Raw genomic sequence first — 23,060 nt, forward strand, 5'->3', positions numbered from 1 at the left:
TCCCCCCCCCTCTCTCTCTCTATCTGACACATCATTTTGACAGCACAGAAAGCCCACAGCTTTGTAGACGCCAACAAGTTTATCAGGGAGATGGCAGGTGAACAAGTGGAACTGGACCAGAGGAGAAAAGGAGAAAGTTCTGTCTCTTTTTCCATTTGCCTTTATGTCTATCTATCTATCCATCTATTTATTTCTCCGTTGGGCAGCCGCCTGCCATGCTAGTCTGAGGGATTAGGTGCATGTCTGCGGTGTGTGTACAGGTCTGTGTATGTTTTTAAGGTGGGGAGGTTCTGCTTGACTTGGACAAGTGGGACATGGGGATTTAGGTGAAGACAGACGGCTGCTCCTATAAGTTTACACAGTCAGGGGAGTGAAAAGTCTAAAAAGAAACGGCTTGAAGAATATGACTAAAAATAGATGGAAGAACATTTGAAAGTAGATCCAACTGCACAGAGAAATGGTCGTGCGCCCTGAAGCCTACAGCCATATAAAGATAAGTGTGCTGACTGAGAAATAGGTTAGATAAACATGAGGGTCGTGCGCAGCTGTGAAGCATGTATCCATTGAGTTACTGATGATTTTAGTCTTTGCAGGCTTTGTTGCGGTGTGCACAATGACTCTATTTGTGCCAGGATCTCCACAGTAAATGATATCAATTCCAGGAAAAAGCATGAAAAGGAGGTCATGTATATAACACATGAACACAATCGATTAAGTCAGGGTAACCTTGGCCACGCACTTTCCTATTTGCAGCCAATAAGGCAGTAGTCTACTAGGAAATGATGATGTAGATGCTGCTGTTGTAGTGTTGCAGAAATTTAAAAACAGATACTATGTGATGTATTAACGTGGGTTTGAATCCTCGGGTGGCAAAGCAGGAAAATATAAATTATTAATTAACTCATAAATCAGAGATCTAATGCCATTGCCAGCGGGCATGCAGTGATTCTATTCTTCTTCCATCTGAAGCCAAAACTCCATCGAGAACCTTCACATCTTCATTTCATCTGCAGCAGCTGTCCAGCCTGTTGCTCCCTCTAACCCTTTGTCTTTATCTTTGAATCTCGTCCTCTCCATCTATCTGGGGCTGAGGTGCACGGCACTGATCATTAACAGGGACAATCTGATTCTGATCTTCTTATCATTCAATCTCTGTTCCTTGTGTCTCTCTGCTCTCCCTGGTCACCTTGGCAACCTACATCATTATCATCTCTCTCCTGCGCTTTACCTCCCCTTGCTTACTTTATTCCTGGCATCATCCATATCACTGGCACTGGACCTCTGATAAACAGTTTCCCTATCTGTCTGTCTGTCTGTCTGTCTGTCTGTCTGTCTGTCTGTCTGTCTGTCTGTCTGTCTGTCTGTCTCTGCCTCCTCAGGACACTCAGTCCATCAGTGTTTTGCCAGATGACAGCGGCTCTATGTTGATGGACGACACCTCCAGCCAATGGTCAGCGGCGGCTGACACTGAGGAGGAGAGGAGAAGTGCCTTGGAAAAAAGCATGTATGTGTTTTATCAGTGCGAACGTGGCTCACATCATTTATCTCAAAAGATAAAGCACATGACAGCAATGCTTTTTGACACATTCTGTAAATAGATGTTATGACAATTTAACTGAAGACAATTTTAATTTATGCGTTATTTCTACATACTTATTGAATTGCCTGCTTGCCTATAATTTACAACCTCACAGACAGACAAATTTAATCTTATCTCAGGGCCGACTCACAGCTCTCTTCAGAACTTTCAGCAGCATCTCATGGTCTTCATCAGCTGTTACCACATGACTTAAGTTCCATACGTCATGTAAAGACAACTGAGAGCCATTGTCATGGCAAATGAGTAAACTCCATTTGCTGATGAAGACTGTAAGATGCAATTAAAGGCTCCTGAAATAGCTAGTGAGTTAAGATTACTTTGTCAAACTATTATTTCCAAGGTCAAGACTGAAGTCTCTCGCTAAAACTTTACATGTTGGCATGTTCATCTTACCTGCTATATGCTGAAAGACTCCATTGAACTGGATTTAGTTAACTGGAAGTGTACCAGTTTTCCAGGATATACAAAATCACAGTTTTGCATCAGTTCCTTTCTGGAAAATTATTCAGAAACTAGGACTCTGGGTGAAAATAAAGTGCTACTGAGATTTTGCAAAAATAAATTTGATATCATAAGTCTAACACTAATCCTCCCTCATTTGTATCTTTACAGGTATGTGCTGAAGGAGCTTATTGAGACAGAGAAGCACTATGTGGGAGACCTGGGGCTCATAGTGGAGGTAAACCTCCCAGTCTGGCAGCTAAGAACACACTTTCAGCAGTGACAGAGAGGAAGGAGCTTAGTCATCCACCCAGTCTGTCAGGGAAAGCTCTCTAAATCCACATCATCAGAACGTCTCCACTTTTCTTCACACTTTGGTCTGCCTCCACCCCACCTTCTCCAGTCTTAAGAAGATTTAGTGAATTATTAGCTTGAAGAGTATTATGTTGCAAACTGATCTATCTCCCGGGGCCTTAAATAGCTGGAGATATTCTGATTCAGCGCAGAACTCTTGCCATCTTGAAAGTTAACATAAGCTCAAAAATAGCTGGTGTGTGATTGCTGCTATGTTATAACAATCTAGCTATATTTACTGGTGTTATTCAGAGCCAGGTGAGGGGCTTTCGTAAGTGTGAACAGACGTCAGCAGCAGCTTTGTCATTGCCTTGCAGGGCTACATGGCCACGATGAGCTCCAAAGGAATCCCGGAGGACATGAAGGGAAAAGACAAGATTGTTTTTGGGAACATTCACCAAATATTTGACTGGCATAAAGAGTAAGTCCCTGATTTTAAAAATATATATATTTCCACTTGAGGAAAATTGTGTGTTCGCTCCAGTTGCATTCAAAATGAAAGACAAATAGTGATTTGCAGTGAATTGTGTTTGTGGAGGACAAATGAACAATAGGTCAGGAGACAAATCTGACCTTCCGTTTTGGGGATGATTGTGCTTGTGTACTTGTGTGTGTGTGTGTGTGTGCGTGTGTGTGTGTGTTTTCTCTTCAGCTACTTCCTGGGAGAGCTGGAGAAGTGCTTGGCAGAGCCAGAGAGACTGGCTCAGCTCTTCATTAAACATGTAAGTATAACTACTACAGACTCACACATACACACACACACACACACACACACACACACACACACACACACACACACACACACACACACACACACACACACGTCAGTGGAAGTGTCTGGCTCTGCTTCCTTGTGCTGTTTGGAGTGAGGGTAAATAGAGCTGAGAAAACATGCAGAGCCCCTGTTTATCCTATACCGTACGTCTCTCCCTCTCCCTCAGCTGCCAGCGTCTCTCCTTCCACTTCCCTGTTACTGATACGTCTCAGTCCAGGCTGTGTTTTTACAAAAGCGCACATGGCAAACACACACATACACACAAATGACACACTGGCCGATTTCCAGTCTGGGCCGGACTGGTCAGGAAACACCAGGGAAAAAACAGCCGAAAAAGACAACATGAATAGGACGAGGAAAAACAACCCCTCCGCTCAGGCCCTTTGATTTGAGGGCTTTTTTCCACCCAAAACGGAGACGTACTTCTTCCTACATATCTTGGCTCAAGGATGAAGCAAAGCAATGCACGCAAGAAAGATTCACTTCTAAGTGTACTGTTCTTAGAATAGAGTAGAGCCTGCGTCGGTGCAGGGTCACAGGGCTTATGGAAGCTCAATTAGATTCATGTATATTGGTTAAGTGGTGGCACATGCAGACTGGTCTGATGTGATGTGTAATTTGACCAACTAGATTGGATGATGAAGTTAAATGTCTGTGTCTCTCTTTTGCTATATTCTCTCTCTCTCTTTTTAAACAATCCAATAAGGCTCAGCCCACTGGATAATCAACTTAAAAAGCCTGTGGGGGAATAAAGAAACTTGTAACTAAATCTAAGCATGGTGTCAAACTGTGAAGACAAGCAGACTGGGAACACGGCCCCGATGAAAAGCAGAAAGCCCCAATCTCCTTTTAACAAGAGCTTTTGTCACAAATGTGCAACATGTGTGCTCGCTCACACACATGCGACATACGAACACATGTAAACACGCAGCTGTGCTCTCATGCAGAGGGCTGGTAGACAGATGCACGCACGGCACACACCCTTGTATTTCACGATGCGGCCGTCATCTGCAGTGTTTCATGATGTCCATAATCAGGTGGAGCGGCTCATCGGTCTCTAGGTTACAGAGCCATGCAGCTTGTTGCTAGGTACAGTGTTATATCGGGAGCCTCTAAAAGGCTCTGGTTACACTGAGGGTAACCTGGGTAAATTATACATAACCTGATGCTCATCTACATGTAACTCCATTAGGGCGCTCAGGACTGCCACATCTGCACTCCCAGGCCAATTAGTCACAGAAGAGTAGGCACTAACCAGACAGAGTCAGCTTCAAAGACCCCTCACCATGAGGCAAATCATTATCGCTCTGCTCCCTTTCATCCCAAACAGCAACCGGAGACACTGCACAGTTATTGTTGTAGTTTTTTTGCTCACCTTCAGTAGCATTTTCAATTATTTGTAATGCAACTCAAGATTTCTCACACAGTGACGCTCATGTTGCAGTTGTAAAGTGTTCTTCTCTTCATGGCTAATTTGCATCAAAGGTTCGGCTGAATGATTTTGTAATGAGATGCTTGTTTGGCTTGTAATGCAGGAGAGGCGTCTGCATATGTACGTTGTGTACTGTCAGAACAAGCCCAAGTCGGAACACATTGTGTCAGAGTACATCGAGACGTACTTTGAGGTGAGCACCTCTTAATGTATTCTACTAGCCTGATGAATTGTACACTATGTAGTCTATGTTCAGTCTATACTAGAATCAGATGTGACATCTTCGAATTGATTCCAGAAAATATTCCGTTTCCAAAAATGAATATCTGACGTATGAGAACCTGTAGGTGGAAAATGTTTGGGATTTTTATTTAATAGATGACTAAAAAGATAATTAAATTCCAAACATAGTTTTCGATTAATTTTCTGTTGATTAACTTATTAATTCAAGACAATTTAATTTGATACACTGGTCATCCTGTGCTCAGGCATGTAGTTAATAAGACATTTTGTATGCATGAAAGTCTAACAGTTCCTATACTATATATTATACATGGCCATGCAGGTGTGTTTCAGGTTCCATTTATTATTCAGATTGTCATCGGTTCCTTTTAATTGACAGTAAACATAGGCCTAATAGACAAACAGTATAATCCTTGTGATGTATTGTCTTAGAGGAATTACACTGGCGATTGGCTGCCATGTTTTGTGCCGTGACTGTCATGTTGACTGGTGCCGTGTCGTTGTGTCCGTCTCCGATTTCAGGAGTTGCGGCAGCAGCTGGGCCAAAGGCTGCAGCTCAATGACCTGCTCATCAAACCTGTCCAGAGGATCATGAAGTACCAGCTGCTGCTCAAGGTGAAAAGCAGGGCACTGCTGCGCTGTTGATCACACACCAACACCTCACACACGCACGGGTGTTCACTGAGCAACTGTCTGACACATAGCAGGGTCAGTCACAAGGTTGTAACATGCACACAAACACAGGCTGTATCGTCTGTTCAGGTTACTTTCTAGTCAAGAGAGGAAGAGGCAAATTAAATGATGAGACTCCATTCTCCATACCGTGGATTTAAACAATCATACGTGAAAGCCTTTTAAAGATGATCATAAAATGACATCTCTGGTATAAAACTTTGCCCTTTGGCATCCAAATGAAAGGTGGGTTCAACACCCATAAATACTCCTCCAGATGTCCTCACCTCACTCTGAGCAGTAAACCTGGAATGCTCTGGTAACCATGCTGTGTTTATTTGAGCAGGACTTCCTGAAGTATTACACCAAAGCTGGGATGGACACGGAGGAGCTGGAGGTGGGTGTCCTGGTTTAAAGTGATGTTTTGTTTGTGCTCCTAATTGTTTGTATGTGCTGTAGCTCATGCTTTTTATTAGTATTCTTCATAACAACCTCACTGTTGCGTTTCAAACAGAAAGCAGTAGAAGTGATGTGCTTTGTGCCAAAACGTTGCAATGACATGATGAATGTGGGCCGACTACAAGGCTTTGAGGTACGTCTTAGGAATTTTATTTCCTTCAAAGTCTTCCAAACATTTCTCATGCCAACTGTTCATCCCGTGAAACCCGCGCTGCAACCACTTCCTCTGTTTGTTGTGTTTATATTCGCCGTGGCACCAGGGGAAGATCACAGCCCAGGGCAAACTGCTCCAGCAAGACACCTTCACTGTTGCCGAGCATGACAGTGGCTTCCTGTCACGGGCCAAGGAAAGACGGGTCTTCCTGTTTGAGCAGCTGGTCATCTTCAGTGAGCCGATCGATAGGAAGAAAGGTTTCTCACTCCCCGGTTACATCTTCAAGAACAGCATAAAGGTGGGCACCTGCTGAACTCAGATCAGCCACAAAGGATGTTTCAGCATCATAAAATACTAAAAATGAGAAAGCACATTTCACTCCCAGGTTATAAGTTACACAACAGATTCACACCACACTAATTCTTGCTCCAATCAGCACACGTTACATAATACCACAGCAGGGATTTTTTTTTTTTAGAGGCTGGCATGTGTTAGTGAAGTATTTAACAAGCAACTCAGCAGGATGGACTCCTCACTCCTCAGATGTGATATGTTCCAGGTGAGCTGCCTAGGGGTGGAGCCCAGTGTGGACGGCGATGATGCTCGTTTTGTGATGACATCACGCAATCCTGATGGGAGCGTGGTGCGCTTCCAGCTGCAGGCCTCTTCCCCTGAGATCTGCAGGGCCTGGGTCAATGATGTGGTTCAGATCTTGGAAACCCAGCGTAATTTCCTCAATGGTGAGACCAAGCTGAACTCTCAAGACGACGCCATAACCTGCTTCCAGCTACATTATAGTGTGCTGAAAACCATTAATTGAATCTTTACGTTTACCACTATATAAAGTGTAACTGACAAAGTAAAGGCTGACTCCACGTGATATAATGTAAAACATTCAGGATCAGAAGTGGAACTTCCCGTGTTGTCTGTGTCTTTCAGCCCTACAGTCACCTATTGAGTACCAGCGGCGAGAGAGCAAGTCAAATAGCCTGGGCCGCAGCATGAGGCCCCCTCTGTCTGCTGCCAGTGCTCTGCGGCCCCACTCCTCCGCCTCCATTGACCGTCATAAGCTGCCCTCCCTTCATTCTCACAACACTTCCTTGCCCACGCTCTACCTGCCCAGCCAAGGCCAGGGCCAAGGACCCAGCGAGACGTACTCACTGCGGGACGTAGGTTTCTTTAGCTGTCTCTTTCTCTGCCCCTGTACTGCAATTACTTCCCACTCACACACAGCATTTCTGTTTATGACACCCCTGACACACAGCCAGGCCTGCTTATCTTAAGCTTTTTTTTTTTCTGGCAGCAGTACTGGGTATTGCACAAATGAAATAATAAAAACAACTGCTAACAAATGGTATTGTGTGCATGCAGTACAGCATTGAGTGACTTACCTGTTGTTTGCATCTGCAGCCCACTGTGGTCCAGCTGTGCCCTGCTGACTCCCAAACTGTTTCTCCATCACACGTCCAACTGGGCTTCACTGATCAGCCAAACTACCAAGCTGTGTCAAATGGGCTGTACACACCTACACAAAGCGCACAGGTAGTGTAAACGCATGCATTTAGACACAAATTTGTCTTTGTTTGGAGCCCCAACGTTTCAGTTATAATAATTATTAATTATTTTCCACATAGTTGAACATTGTGTTCCTGGGCTCTCTAGCAGTCATTATTCAACAGCAGCATTGGGGAAATTAATGACAAAACAAACCACAGGAAGCTAACCGCTGGGGAAATAATGGGCCATTGTACAACTTCTCACAGTAATTCCAATGTGCTCATTAATGTTAATTAAAAGATGAAAGACTTAAGCCAATGGTAACCATTTATTTAGACACACATAAAGTGAGGGGATTTGTTGAGTCATAAGAAGAGTTATTCCTCCCCCTATTGGATGAAAAGGGAATTGATAACAATCTGGATATTTGGGATACAATGTTTGCTGCACTTGTTTCGGTCAGGTTAATGCAGCAAAAAGTGTTTTACAAGAAATATCATTTTTTTCTAAAATGTCAGGCCTGTCTGTTCTTACCTTGTAACTATCTAGCCAGCCAACGATAGGAGCATCCTGTTGTTGGGCTTTACATTACCATTAGTGTCGCGTCCCTCTGTGATCACAGGGCTTTTATCCTCAGTGGGACCGTGTTGACAGACCAGCAGTTGTTGTTCTCCGCCTCTTTCTCTGTTTACTCAGGCTGGATAGACTTGGTACATGACAAACAGGAAAAAGACTGAGCCAGATGAGGAAGTCAGAGAGAGATGCCTATCAAAGGCACATAATCATTTCCCATACTTGTGCTGGGGTGAATAGGTGGAACTAGAGCCAATGCATTTTCTTAGATGGAGGCTCCAAATGAAAAATTGCTGATATACAATTTTTCTTATAAATGTTTTCGTACGTAGGTTATGAGTTTGGTTTGAGTGCATTACATGGATATAGCTGTGTGACGAATGTTCCCTCTCTCCCCAGCAGAGAGCAGGAGAGGGCTGCAGAAGGGGTCAGGCTGTTGATGGGAGCCAGGGTTCATTGTCGGGTCCCTCTGCCGGACGACGCCCCAGCAACCTGGCTCAGCTAGCTGAGGACGACCTATGAACTCTCACGCCATCTGTCCTCTGGGTCAGGAGGGCAGCAGCTAATGTTACAGCTGTGGGGACAAGAAGACTTGTCTACTGTCTGTTTATGCCAGGCTGGACCCTTACCTGGTTCAACAGTGATTTCTGGAGAATAAAGAAGGAACCCGAAGGAACATATGGAGGAATTATGAGCTGCAACCATAACATGACTTTGCTCCTGTTTTTAGAGAGCCATTTAAAGGGAGGCGACTAGCCTTGGACACCTTCAGTGTACATGAACAGCACCCAGTGGGATGGTACTGGGCTCAGAGCGAAAAAACACTCAGTGTTATGGCAATTTCTGCTTTTTACCTTTTCGAGAGTTTGTATACCATACTCTTCTCTCTTTCAAAGGGCAAGGGGGAGTTGTTTCATGAAGAATTATCCATTCCTAATTGGGGCGGTCACTGGAGTTACGTGTGTGCCTGAATGTTGTGCAATGAAGTATGGATGTGTTTGTGTGCATGAGAGTGTGCAAGGAGTGCCTGTGGCTCTTCTCGTACTCTCTGGTAAATTTTCTTGATAAAGTTTTTTTTTCTCATATGCCCCATTGTGAAGACAACTACAGCTACGTAAATATACTTTGTCATTCCCCTGCTGACGACTGAGTTTGCTGTTTATGTTGACAAGAACGGGAAAAAGGCAGAACACTTGATGTGAACATGCTACAAGGACTCACTCGAATATCATCTGAGAGTGAATAACTTTCTTTCTCGCCACAGTGTTGAGACCCTCTGTGCTCTCTTATTCTGTTTGACTGGCCCTTGTTTGATCTGGACAAAAAAGGCATGAGGGAGCCCCCTGGAGGTTCTCTGTGGGTATGACGTCACTACAGAATACTTTTTGCTCTTTGGGCAACTCCTGAGGAGTTGCTAGATAGGTGCATTCAAAGGGACTGCTGTGCTGACCCAAAGTGTTGCAAGCAACATCTCCTTGGTGATTGACTGGCTTCTTTACACAGATCTTTCTTTCCAGGCCGGAGTGGATTTGGGGACACGTCCTTAAAAATGCATTGGTTTAAACTAATATTGATTGTTTTACTAGTCCACTGTTGTCATGTCAAGGCTGTGCACCATTTCTATAATCTCTGTTAGCTTTTTCCCTCATGGGTTAAATACTGTGCAGTGCATACCAGAAAAGGCAATCATACATTTCCACTCGTAAGATGAAGAATGACCCAGGTATGCCAAGAAACGTTGTTACTGCTCCAGTTGGTAGAAATGAAGGATAACATGTTGCTGGATAAACAGAGCGATGCTGACAAATCTGCATGTACCCTCTTCCTCAGACAACAGTGCCAAAAACAACTGCAGCTCACCACTCAAACGTTTCATACTTCTTACTCCATAGTTCAGTTTGCCACTGCTCTTACAAAACAATCATAGATACCTGTGTTAGTATCTGGATTGTAATGCCTGAGTGACAAAAAGAGGAGAGCGGAGTAGGTGAAAGGGGCCATCCTGTCAATATCAGGTCAGTTCTTTTTGTGGCCAGTAGAGGTCCCCACAAGGCTTTGACTTCCAGTTTACAGTAGTTTGATCATACAGCTGCACCAAAGATCAATAGGCCTCATATTTCAGTTCCTACATTGAAGCTGCTTAATAATCTGTCCAAAAAAACAAAAAACAAATCAACAACAATAAATGATTTAAAGTAAACTGAAAAGTGAGACATCAGGTGAGCTGGACCGTCTCACAGAATCTGCATCTTTACTCTGCAGTTAATGTGAACTGGTGAGTTTTCATGGGAATTACTGATCAGGCAGTTATGCATGTCACACAAAGGAATACCACTACAGAGAACCAAAAGCAAGGACGTAAAACCAAGAGAGGGTTGGTTAATGCCATGTTTGACTGAGTAGAAACTGTTGTATCATATCAAATAAAAAGTGTCTTTTTGAAGCCGATTGTCTGAAGCTGACTCCACACAGTCTCTCTTTATTGGCTTGATCAAAATAACCCCGTATACTTTTAAAGTCTAGTCTTTTTTTCCTGTGGATTTTGTACTGTAGTGCTTTGTAACCACTTTTGGAAATATTCATTTGAATGAAAGAAATGTTCATTTCTTATTAGTTAAGCTAATATTGAAATTAAAGTACTGGTTTTGCCGTGGAGGTCCTCAGACTCCATTCTGACAAAGACAAAGGCAAAGTATTTTGCTTGCTTCGGCATCCCCCTTGGACAAAGTTCAAACAGGATTAAAAACAAAGAGAAGAAACCCCTGGATGAGCAGACAGCTGGTTGGCTGGCCTCTGAATAAAGCCCCATTCTGGGCAGTAAAGCAGGGCCGATCGTAACACGGCTGTGATATATGGAGGCTGCGGAAGGAGGGGGGCGAAGGGGGTATTAACTTTCACAAGGGTGCAAAATCAAAGGGAGTTCCTGTCACCACTGAGGGGGTCTCAGCAACAGGGGTCCCATTCACAGGGAATTCCTCTCCAGTGCCCTCTGTTGCATCTGTTGACTCGATCTCCTCCATTGAGAGAAAGAAAACACTCATTAAAAACCACATGACTGTGAACTTGATTGGAGCAGGCGAGACAAACAGCCCCATCAATGGGATGAGTATTTACTTTGAGGTGTGAAAATCTTTGAACAGCCTACCATGTTAGGTCTTCTTTAGGAGCTTCTTCCTTCACACCAGTGGCACAATGAGCGGCCTTTGTACTCTGAATGCAATCGAATCATCATTTAAATAAAATGTTAGATCTTTAGGAGCTCTGGGGCACTCGCAGAAATTCACACATTCATTGGAGGGGCTGGTAAGGAGGTTAAAACCACTGACTCCTGCTGTCAGTCAGATAGTCACAGTCAGTCAATAAAGATGTAAGAAAATAACATCATTCAAAACAGTGGAATTGTTTCAGCAAGGACAGTGTTTATTAAAATTTACATGCGGCCATAACCCCAATAAAATTGTTCATGATATTTATACATTGTTTACAAAGAACTTGAAATGTGTTCAAATGTTTGCTAATCTGGAGCAGCGGTGCTTCACATTGCTGCTTAAGAGCAGACGAGATAAATCAGTAGATCAGAGACTCTCGTGTTTACATTTCAAAAGAGATCCCTACCTTGAAGCAGACAAATTAGGAAAATCTTTTTGGAATAAGAACCTAATTAGCAACGGGCAATTTTCCATTCTGAACCTGTTCAGAGCAGAAATGATCATTTCTATACAGCAACCTTTTTACTGTACTAAGGCATTCATTTATTTTGAATGTGGCGATATGGACAAAATATTAAGGTAAGTCTCGTGGAATTCTGCCACATCCTTCGCAGAGATAAAATATTTACATCGTCAAGCTTGAAAAATGTTTGATTTTCAAATAAGTTGAAAATTTAGACAGATTGTTCAAAGGCATTAAATCAGTGTTGCTCCAGGTGAAATTTGTGTGAAAAGTACAACGAATGCAGCAAAACACTCACAATGTCACTGGAAAAGGTTTCAAGTTTTCTTTTAAAGGTGGCTTGCCTCAAACAGCACACAGTTACTTTTGTTAAAAATGGTCTCTAAATATATTTTTATGGTACTACTTGAAGTCAAAAGTAGGGTTTTGACAACTGAAGATGTTCGGGGAGCTTGATGCTTACCCTCTAGTGCAAACCTATGGCAGCAAGTGTAAGTCACACAGTCTGTTCATTGTTGATTATCATTTTTAAACAATGGACCACAGAGGTTACTCTCTCTTGATATTGGTGAGCAGAGGGTCCGTGCTCTGTGAAGGCTGCCCAGACCGGCTCTTCCTGGTCTGGTGGGTCTTGACGTGTTTGGAGAGGTGGTCACTTCTCATGAACCTCTTGCCGCACTGCTGGCACCCAAAGCGCTTCTCCCCCGTGTGTGTGCGGAGGTGCCGCTGCAGCTCGTCTGAACGGGTGAAGCTTTTACCGCAGAAGAGCCAGTTACAGATGAAGGGCCTTTCCCCGGCATGCCAGCGCAGATGTGCCTTCAGGTGAGAGGTCTTCTTGTACACTTTGCCACACTCCGGGATGTGGCAAATGTGCAGTCTCTTCTTTCCGAACTCTAACCCCCCACCATTCGCCTGGCAGTTGGGGCATTTGCAGCGTCGGCAGCGGCGTGTGGAGCTCAGCAGCCCCTTGGAGGTGCCCTGGAGAAGAGCCGCTATCTGGGGCTGGTGGCCCAAAACAAGCTGTCTGCCCAGGGAGAAGGGATGGTTGGAGGGGGTGGCGTTGGTTTGGGGTAGGCTCCACCATTGCTGCCCTTCCTCCACATGGCCTCCAGGCAGGTGATGCCTGGCTGAGGAGTTCTGGAGGAAGCTGGGGAAGTTTTGTCCCACACTGTTGTGCTGAGGGTAATAGGGGCCGCTGGACTGCGGCTGCGAGGACAAGACTTTAACAGGGGACAGTTCGAAGGAGTAGGATGAGGGAGGTTCAGCTGGAGGGGTGAGAGGCAGCTCATGGTGGTGGTGGTGATGGGGGTGATGATGATGGTGACCCAGGCCAGACTGCATGTGTCCAGGGAACTGCACCTTGGGCACCGTGAAGGTCATCTGGTGTGTGCTGAGGGCTGTGCTGGGCGCCATGTCGTTGCTCCAGAGCTGAAACATTCCCGATGTGGAGCTGACGGTGCCCTCGTAGGGGAACTGGGAACCTTCTGAGCCCATAGCGCCTCCCACCTGCCAGGCCTGGCTACAGGTGGTGGCCAGGAAGGAGAGGGCGTTAGGTGCTCCCTCTGGAGAGGAGCTGGGCGTCCGGTCCTGCGTGGTAATTCAAAAACACACATCAGATTACATGAGCCACCATTAGGACAACTTAGTTTTAAATCTACTTACATTCAAATAAGCATTTTCTTTTATATGAAGCTCTCCTAAAACGTTCAGAAATAGACTCTCCATGTAAACCAAATTAATTACCAGTTTTCAAATATTTAATTTAAACATTTTCCTGGTATTTTTTGCTCTTACTTGACTTCATCTTAATGTATTCAAATTATTTTACCACTACAACAAGTTAAATCATCTCGCACCGATCAGGCATCAAGCCTCTTCATTCATTTCGCACAAGTTGTGGAGACGTTTCACCACCGCAAAAGCAGGAAATATGTAAATCCGCGTGCACTGCCTCAATAAAGACGGTTACACAACAAACCTGTAAGAAGGTGTGCAAAAAGTTGTCAGTCCTTTGTATCGTCAGCGCAGCCATCTGTGCTCGCGCTCCCTCTCAACGCACCTGCAACACAAACTGCGCCGGGAGGCGACGACGCACAAAGTCTCAACTACAGCTCTCAACGCGGAAGAAAAGGATGCTCACATTCGGGTCTTGGATCCCTCCGACACTTAAGCAGAGCAGACTGGGGAAATCCCGCGTCATTCAAATGTCCACTCAGTCCAGTAGTTTCTTTTTTTTTTTTTTTTTTAGTATGCTAGCAGTCCAGATCACTTGGTGCTGAAGCAGCCGAGGATGCGCGTCTGAAGTGAGAGGCAGAGAAGTGCGCAATAAATCCTTGCGATCATCTCAAAGGCGTCTGAGCTGCATCTTCTCTTTATAGAGAGAAAAGATCCTCTCAACGGGGTCTCCAGTATGATGCAGGAGAGCCAGTCAATAGAGAGGAGATGAGAGGGCGGGAGGAGGGGTGGGGGGGCTGTTAGGTGAAGGGGTGGGCTACTCATAATTTCACTCAATTTCAACCAAATGCTGACCCCAAGAACTGACTCCTCCTCCAATTGTTCTGAGAAAAAAAAAAGAAAAAGAAAAGAGATTTGAGACAAGATACAGAATCTTCTGCAATTTATACTTTGCAGATGATCTAACTTAACTTCTCTTGTGGACTTTTTTTTATTTTCAAATAAACTGATACAACAACTCTCAACCTCCATGATTAAAAAAACCCCAACATTTCTAGTGTTTCAGCAACTTGCACAAGAACAAAATGCTTAGTCTGTTAAAAGATCTAAGATTAATATAGCCTGCTTAGTCAAAAATATTTTTCTCTCTGGGAGTATTTGCATACCGCTTCAACTCCACGGTGGGAATTCAAGTAAAGATAGTAAATAAATAGATTTTTTTATTTGTGGTAACAATCAGTGATGCTATCTTAAATGAAAAGTTGGGCAAAGTATGATCTCCATTCAGCAAATACAAGACAAACAAGCATCAATATAATATTTTACAGGGAGGAATAAAAGTAGCCTTGAATTTTACTTTTTTGAAATCCTACGTCTTGCATCACTTAATGAAACAAAGAAGGGTGAATGCTGAATCAGAGAGGTCGATGACAGGGCGTAAAGGTGAGTACATTTAGTTCAGTTTTTGTTCATGAAATTCCTGATGAAAACACATACATGCATTTTGGTTTAGTTAAATCAGGCATTTCACCGTAGGAAGCCGTATTCACACGCTTAACTGTGCTCAAGTGAGGTAAACCACGCTCTCTTTAAAACTCATCACCTGCTGGATGAACAAAACAAGAGAAAAACGAATTAACAGAAGGTAGTTTGCTGGTTATTTCAGTTTGTGTTTGATTATTAGTTTTCTCAAGGTGACACGTGACAAACTTTTTTTGTGTCTTAATGCAGCCTCTGTGAAGCCAGGCAGAGTGTTTTCCCTCACAAAGCTAATTGATAAAACTCAATCAAAGCCTCAGAGTTCTCACCAGTAGGTGACATGTCAAATAGGCTGCCCTGTGTGACATTCTCACATTTCAGAGTTCAAGTAGAGGCCACTTCAGATGTGCTCCATTAAATGCAGATTGAGGCTTAATCTCATTCTGTAAATCTGTTCACCATTACAATATTAAGAGTTTAAATCCAGGCTGGGAACCTGTTTCTCATGTAAATTCCTAGTTCCTCGCTTATCTACTTCTCTCTGTTTTACAGACTGTGATCCTTAAATAAACATACCCCCTGGGAGAAACCACCTAAAATTAGAAAGAACTGAACAAAATGTATATTTTCTAAATGAATTTGAACAGAAATGTAAGCTTTATTGTGTTGCATGTAGTACTTCCACGTAGAATTAACAGCTTTTAAATAAATAAATGAAAGAGAGGGAAGATAACCAGTAAACTGTACCACTTGGGTGAGGCCTTTTGAAGTTACTGGTGCCAAAGCTGAGCAGATAGAGTGCAACCAACAATATGTCCTTGACAAGGAGACACATCAGCCTGAAACAAAAGATTTCTCCAGACTCACAATGACGTGCAGAGTTTAGCTGCAGCCTGTTAATAAATCACACTGATTGTGTTTATTTTAGGTGCGTACAAAACAGAGCAACTATGAAAATCTGTTTTATTTAGCAGTAATAATGATACTATTTCTTTATAGAAATATTGACAGGATGTTAGATCAGATTAATATTACATTTAGCTGATGCTAATAAAACATTTTAATGACTTCTAATTGTCCCATTGTTTCCTAATACCTCCTGCTTGAAATTTAAACTTGACTAAATCATTTAGGCAAGAGCCAACATCTGCCGATCGATACAGCTATGATATAAAAAAAAATGTGTTCATGATTTATGATACAAATTTCCCATTCAAATCTTAACAAACACGATGCAGCTCCAGCAGCTATGAGAAAAAACACGGATTCCAAATTAAAGTGAACATTTGGGATGAAAGAAAACAGTAGTAAAATGGCAAAGAGTGAGGAGGACATGAAAATAGGAGTGTATCTCACAGGCAGAGGTACACTATGTCTCTGGTTTATTACGGAGCAGAAGTTGTTAATTACCCTGATTCTTATTTCCTGTCCCCTCTCCCCCACGCCACCCCACCCCCACTGTACTGCTTCCCAGATGAGTGGCTTTGAAGTGCAAAGTACTCTCTCCTCACTTTGAACTGTGAAAACAATGCTCATGTGGTGGTGCTTACCTTCCCCATGTTACCTCATTTAAATAGACCTGGATACGGCTTCCACAGTTTTCAAGGGAAAACTCATTTCCAGAGAAAGAGGTCCCTGTGTTCATTAAACAGCTGGTGAGATTGCTTGTAATCAGGTCCGCTCCGTCATACATTGCAGGCTGCTCTGACTGGGGTGGCTACCAGCAACTTCAACTTCAAAACTGACACAGACCCAACAGGACGATACAGACGTTCTTATGCGCCTATTTCTGAACAGCAAAAGACAGAAAATAAATCCAAGATAAAAGAACAACAGATTTTAAAACACTACAGTGATAGTTTAATGTTCTGAATTCTGCCAATCCAGGACGAATTTTTAGTTCTTTTGCCAACAAATGGTGTTGTTTTTGTTGCAGGCATCATCTTACTCTTAAGCTCAGAACATAGAATATGCAAGTGGCTACTCAAGCTGGTTTTATCATGCCTGGGGGGCAGTTTAAAAGCCTCAGATCACTAAATTGTCCCAGCTGTCTTGACCATCTGCACTCGAAAAGGGCAGCCACGGAGGAGAGCAGCCTTTGTACTGGTGGCCATGTCAAAAAGCCAATTTTACAGCACTGTGCTGACTCAATAGCCCTCATGTGACAAATGTGGCCTAATGGATGAGACAGACAGCATGTAAAAGCCTGCTGCTAACTATAGTGCCTCACTCTTTAACCATTCAGCAATCTAAGACAGGACAAGATGGGACGTAATTACCATGACACTCGGTTTCATTGGGATGAGGAGCAACACCAACAGCTGGACTTTACAGTGTAACAATTTGATACCTCATTCAGGAGTCTCTTTCCTGTTTCCTATTGAGGAGTGTTTGAGAGGGAATCACTGAACAGAGGCTGATGTTTGAATTACTCAGGCACACTTAAGGTTCAACTCTGTAGACTGGAGAATTTGCTCATTTCGCATCAATCATGACGCCGTGTTGCGGTTTCCTGCTTCAGTGACGACATATTATTTCATCAGTTGTGTATGTTCATCTCTTCAGATGCACATCGTCCTGCACCAGTCGTCGCTGTAGACTGGTCCTCTCTGTGTTATTTCTGTTCTCAATATCTTCCTTAATATGACATCATTTTCAAAATGTCTATTTGTTTCTAAGAAGATAATGGAAAAAAAAAACAAACAGATAAAACAACAGTTTTTCTTCTTCTGCGTCTAATCACAAATGTGAATGAATTCTGGAGGAATACCTCACCCTATTCAATTTTTCATTCAATTATAATTTTTTTGGTGCGGAAGAATAATTTTATTTCCAAAAAAGATTTTAAACTTATCCAAATTAATAATTAATAATTTTATTTTCCCTTATAAGCATTGTAGCTTTCATTGCGTAAAGGAATTTCATCTAAGGTTTTATCACTCAAGCGTCTTCATTTAGTTTGCAAATGAAATAAAATGGTAGATCCTAACATGCCGAATCCAATCACACATAAATTGAATCACAAAACACAGAATTGAATATTTTTGCATCACTACTCGACTGCCTTGCTATCGCAGCAGGATTCTGTGGTGATTCCCACCCCTGTGCTACAGTTTACATTGCTAGGTATGTAAGAAGCAGAAAACTATAATAATTCCCTCATCTCTTGTCCATTAGCATGTACGAAAACCCCAAAATCTCCAGTCTTGGGCAGACACAGGCAGACAGCACGCATCTCCACTTGTCAAAGAAAACTTTTATCAATACCAAGAGCACTTGAAGTTTGTTTGCATTTTGTTTTCCAGCACTCTTAACAACTTCAGAAGTCAGATCACAGGAGTATCTGATCAAAGCGCTTCGTGGTTAGTTCTGGAAACACAGGAGTGCTACACCACGCTTTGATACTCCACATCAATATTTCAATTCAACAATCACTTGACATGCACCCATACTCCCAGAGACGAAAGACGAAAGGGGATAGAGAGAGAGATCCAGGGAAGATGGAGGGGGTTTGGGAAGTACATATAAAAGGAATAGACTGAAGGAATCAGTGCCTTCTTCACCTTTGTGGTGATGTTATATAAAATGAACTGAATTGCCCTTTACTCTACTAATATAATCTACTAGAACACTGTATGGCGGCCCAAGATAAGTCAATAGGGTTTTATCATGAGACAGATTTTGGTCAGCAAACAACTTCGTGTAACAAAATGAAAATGAAAACCACAAATCAAACAACAACTTTTTGTTCAGTAGACTCAAGATCCACACTAACTTCACTTATATATCAGCACTGAAGCTAAAACACTTGTCACAGACTGAAAATCTGAGGCGAGGATGTGTTTCATGTTTTATCAAAGGAAAGTAGTACAGGAACTCTGCAGTGATAAAGATGAATACAGTCCATCTGCCAAATGTCACTTTCATGGTACTTCATAATCATTTCATCATCTCGACAGGATATGACATGCTTTGAAGGTTTCGGCCTATAAAATATGGCGTTTGATCTGAAAAGAGACTTGTGGCAAAGTTGCATGAAAAGACGTGTAGTCAATCAAGAGATAATAAGTGACACTTCAACTAAAGTCTGAAGTGTGGTTCACAGAACACTGTAAAGGAGAAATAAATGGAGTCATTTACAGTTTACAGCTATTTAGATGAATAGTTTAGAATTTGGAGAAATAAGATTTTCCTTCGTGCAGACGGTTAGATGAGACGATGGATACCACTCTCATGTCTCTTGGCTCAGTAATAAAGCTGGACGTAGCATTTCGTAGCATAGCTTAGCATAAAGACTGTAAACGGAAAATTAAAATTAAACAAGACATACAACATGTTAATCAATGATCTTTAGATGTGTGGGTCAGTGGATTTGGTCAGGGCCAGGTTAACTGCCCCCCCCCCCCTTAACAGTCTGTATGCTAAGCTAAGCTAACTGGCTGCTAGCTGTAGCTTCATATTAAGCGTATAGTCATGAGAGTGGCATCAATCTTCTTATCTCACTCTCATTAAGAAAGAGAATCAGTGTATTCTTATTCCTTTAACCATAAAAACAGCTCTTCTGGGCTCATTGTTTTAATGTGTATTCCTATAATCATACATATATACATCTGTAGTGTATACTATCAATCAGACCACAATAGCCTACATTTTTCAGCAGCAATGTATTCTTCATGTAGATAGTGTATGCATGTATATAAATATATTTATAGCTTCCTGTAGAATAATATGTTTGTGTTTGTCTGCTTTGTTGTCACACGTCTGTATTTGCATCCGCTGAAAACCAGAGTCAAAATCCTTATAACTGTCAACATACTGGGCTGATAAAATTGATTGTGACTGCTGCTTGATAAGATACACTGACAGTGTGTCTGTCAATTGTCTGACATCCTCTGTTAATTTCCTGTTGGTGCTTGAAGTATCCACTGTTGCACCCTTTCTGAGCATTATGTTAATTCATTTCCCCACTACAACATTTAAAATTAATGATAACTAATTTACCAGGAAAAAAAAAAAGAATTGTTTATTCATAGGGTTGGCTGTGTAAATTCCCTAAAAAGATGAATTCCCTGCAATTGCCTGTCTGTACAATGCCACATAAAATGAATAATAAAAAAGCAAATGCAGAGACAAAAGATAAAAAGAAACAATGGGATTATCAATCATAAAGCGTCTCCAAACGCATTTAAACAAAGATGAACAATGGTAAATAATTAGCCGTAACACTTGACGATATCATTTACAGCCATCAAGTTAATGTGGGTATTGCATGCAGGGACCGCTGCCAGTTGATCTTATAGCTGTGTTCAGTGGCTGTGGCAGATGTGAGCACCTGTCACCTGATACTGGCGTCTGATCTAAACTACTGTACTCATAGGGGACTCACTCCAGAAGGATATATAAAAAAAAAACTGAACAACTTTTATGCATCACCGCCATGTTTAACCCTATTTAACCTCACATTAGAAAATGATTGTTGCAACAATAACGTTTAGCACGGTAATTTTCTTTTGCTGAAGGCCTGTATATCACATTAAAACAGGAAGTCAGACCTAAAATGTAATTGAGCCCGTTTCATAAATATTACCCAAGAAGCCCAAACGCACCATCTAGGAAGAGGGACTCGGATCTCGTGGCAAAGGCTCAAGCTGATATCAGAAATGCAAAGCAGGAGCAGAGATACAAGGGCTACATGTGCAGAGGAGTGCCGCACAGCCAGAGCAGTAGATTTATTTGTAAATGTACGCCTGTGATGCCACTATCTGTTAAGCCCCTCAGTCAGCTCAGCCTGCGTAATGTGAGGGGAAGTGTCACCCTGTCACCACCATGCCAGGGATCAGCCTGCTGTTTGTGTGTACTGCGAACCAAGCCAAGCTTTGAGGAGGAGGGGAGAAAATGACACAGAGGCTCTTTCATCTAATCCTTGTGGTGTAATTTGCACCTCAGTAAGTTTAATTGATGACTACTGATCAAATGCTTGCCTTTGAAAATAAAATCTTTGGGATTGTTTTTTTCCCCCTTCAAACCTGCAAAAAGAATTCTTAATGTACCTGATGAGAGGTTTCTAACTGATGGATCAGTTTGTGAGAGTTTGAACCTTGGTACAGTATGAACAAATAAAAAAAAACTCCTGCCAATATTTTGTGTGCATTTCCTTTTATTCACCATATTAACTTTAGAACTATACAAACTTCATTAAGCAAACTTGGAGGGACTTTTCTTCCTCTCAACGGCAGAGCAGCGGCAGCAGGAGCATATGCACCTGGGTTCTGTGTGCGTGTACTACTTCCTCCAGAGATCCCACCTGAGCATCACTGTCATTCAGACAAATGGATAGTGACAGGCCAAGCTTATCAGTGTCAACGTCAGGCTGCTCTGCGAGACTTTGATTCCGCACTTTTCCCACAGCTGAACAGAAGGTTGTGCTTTGCAAAACAAACCAACAAACAGGGAACCTGAAGAGTGTGATGAAAGAGTAAACAACATGGCCCGGTAACATGCCCCACAACCATGACACTTCCTAAGTAGGTTACCATGGTGGGTAACCCAATTTAACACGTGCGTCTGATTGTACTCAGAACATGCTGAGAACTTCAGGAAGTTCACAGCGTCCCGGCGTCGCGAGGCTGATGGAGATTGATCCGTCTCAGGACCTTGGCCTTGAAAGCTCAAATGGGCCCACCGCTAATGCCCTTGCATGTGTACATAGCAGTTCATTATCAAGAAAAATTATAGGGAGTCAATCTATTGATGTTGCTTAACTAATTGTAAAGCAGGGGATTCAAAAGCAGATGTTGCATTTCAAAGCAGTTGTGAGCAAGGAGACAGGTTATGATTTATGCTAAAATGTGTGGCTTCAAAGCGTCGAACGCGGCTTCTAAACAAATTGAACAAGTCAAGAGCTATTCACCCAGGACCAGGAGGGAGCCCAGCGCTTGTAGATCAGAGGCGCACGGCTGCCGCTTGTAATATCACTCAGTGGAGGAGGGGTCCCACTGGGGGGAAGCAGCACAGAGAGGCTAACACTGAGCAGTGCTCACACAGAAAGGAATTTATGTACGAATGCAGCTGCAACACCTGTGCGGAAAATACACCCCCCCCCCCCCCCCCCCCTCTCTCCGCTCCCCTCCTGGAGCATCATCCACACAGGGGGAGTGGAGAGGGGTGGGCAGCACCTAGAGACTTGACATCCTTTCTGTGGATGGCACTATTATTTGGGAGGAGATGGAAGAGATGGTAGAAGATACTGGGCCTATGTCAACATACTGATGCAATTTTAGTAAACAAGGATGCTTGTTGGGAAGATTGGAGGAATGGGGGAGGCTTTAATATGTGTTTATCACTGTCTTCTGAAGGAGGCAGGCTATGTGAAATGTCTTTGGGAAAAAAGATTATAACTGACTGGATTAATCTCAGATCTTTCAATAACATCATAGGCCAAACTTGCAGATGTAAAGAAATAGAAGTGAGGGAATTTAAGAAGTCATGATGATGATGATGGGTTGTATTAAACATTTTTATATTTGATAAATGTGAGTTTTTTTTTATTTGTTTGAAATATACATTACATACAGGATGTGATAAATTTCCTAATGATACACAGTGTATGAATAATAGTAAAATGCTTAAAAGATTGGTGTATTATCCTGAATTTTATATTTCAGAAGTGTTCCTCCTTGTTGACATTACCATACATGTAAAAAGACAGACTGCATGGACTTCTCTCATTTTTCCGTCTGTTTTCTTCTATTTGATGCAGCCTAAATTGGGACGGGAGAAACGAATTGCTAAATTTTTAATTAACTTCATAACATCTGCACTTGTGCTTTGAGAGAGCAGCGAGATTTCCTTTTAACCTATTCCAGCACATTTGCACACCAAGGTAAATCTTGATGCTGGCACTCTTACAGAAAGGAGGAAAAAAAAAATCAAAAATGGAAATGAACTCTCACTTGTGTGTGCAGATCAAAGAGGCAGAATTATTCAACTTTTTGCCATTGCTTGATCTTCAAAAAAGAAGAGAGAAAAAGTAGGG

At 42.5% G+C, this 23,060-nt stretch overlaps 2 protein-coding genes across 4 annotated transcripts in view; one reads left to right on the top strand and one right to left on the bottom strand.

The window, feature by feature from the left end:
• The window catches only part of arhgef25a (Rho guanine nucleotide exchange factor (GEF) 25a), a 44,617-nt gene extending 33,960 nt beyond the window's left edge, over nt 1–10,657 (top strand). For 2 of the 3 annotated variants that reach the window (XM_023425154.2, XM_023425156.2), the window contains 13 exons: nt 1,380–1,504; nt 2,213–2,279; nt 2,713–2,816; nt 3,048–3,117; nt 4,706–4,795; nt 5,368–5,460; nt 5,864–5,914; nt 6,032–6,109; nt 6,237–6,428; nt 6,690–6,870; nt 7,070–7,299; nt 7,541–7,672; nt 8,600–10,657. In XM_023425154.2, the coding sequence (XP_023280922.1) occupies nt 1,380–1,504; nt 2,213–2,279; nt 2,713–2,816; nt 3,048–3,117; nt 4,706–4,795; nt 5,368–5,460; nt 5,864–5,914; nt 6,032–6,109; nt 6,237–6,428; nt 6,690–6,870; nt 7,070–7,299; nt 7,541–7,672; nt 8,600–8,722 (1,536 nt within the window). In that variant the 3' untranslated portion in view covers nt 8,723–10,657. The remainder of the gene's footprint in view (nt 1–1,379; nt 1,505–2,212; nt 2,280–2,712; nt 2,817–3,047; nt 3,118–4,705; nt 4,796–5,367; nt 5,461–5,863; nt 5,915–6,031; nt 6,110–6,236; nt 6,429–6,689; nt 6,871–7,069; nt 7,300–7,540; nt 7,673–8,599) is intronic. The other variant, XM_023425155.2, reaches the window with a different exon arrangement.
• Nucleotides 10,658–11,614: 957 nt separating this feature from the next.
• Nucleotides 11,615–14,207, bottom strand: sp5l (Sp5 transcription factor-like). The gene is made up of 2 exons (XM_023425113.1): nt 13,851–14,207; nt 11,615–13,459 (listed from the first exon to the last, which is right to left on the bottom strand). Exons 1-2 carry the CDS (start codon nt 13,902–13,904, stop codon nt 12,422–12,424), a joined length of 1,092 nt encoding a protein of 363 aa, XP_023280881.1. The 5' UTR covers nt 13,905–14,207; the 3' UTR covers nt 11,615–12,421.
• Between the last annotated feature and the right edge of the window lie 8,853 nt (nt 14,208–23,060).

Source organism: Seriola lalandi, unplaced genomic scaffold (assembly GCF_002814215.2).
Source record: "Seriola lalandi dorsalis isolate HSWRI2012SDOR001 ecotype SW California unplaced genomic scaffold, Sedor1 jcf7180002054767, whole genome shotgun sequence".
In the NCBI taxonomy this organism is placed as follows: domain Eukaryota; kingdom Metazoa; phylum Chordata; class Actinopteri; order Carangiformes; family Carangidae; genus Seriola; species Seriola lalandi.

Excerpts from the sequence above, each read along its gene's own strand:
- sp5l (XM_023425113.1), bottom strand. The coding sequence starts at position 13,904 with ATGGCTGCGCTGACGATACAAAGGACTGACAACTTTTTGCACACCTTC. Across the intron at positions 13,460-13,850 it reads TTTTGCACACCTTCTTACAG|GACCGGACGCCCAGCTCCTC; the intron begins GTTTGTTGTGTA and ends ATTACCACGCAG.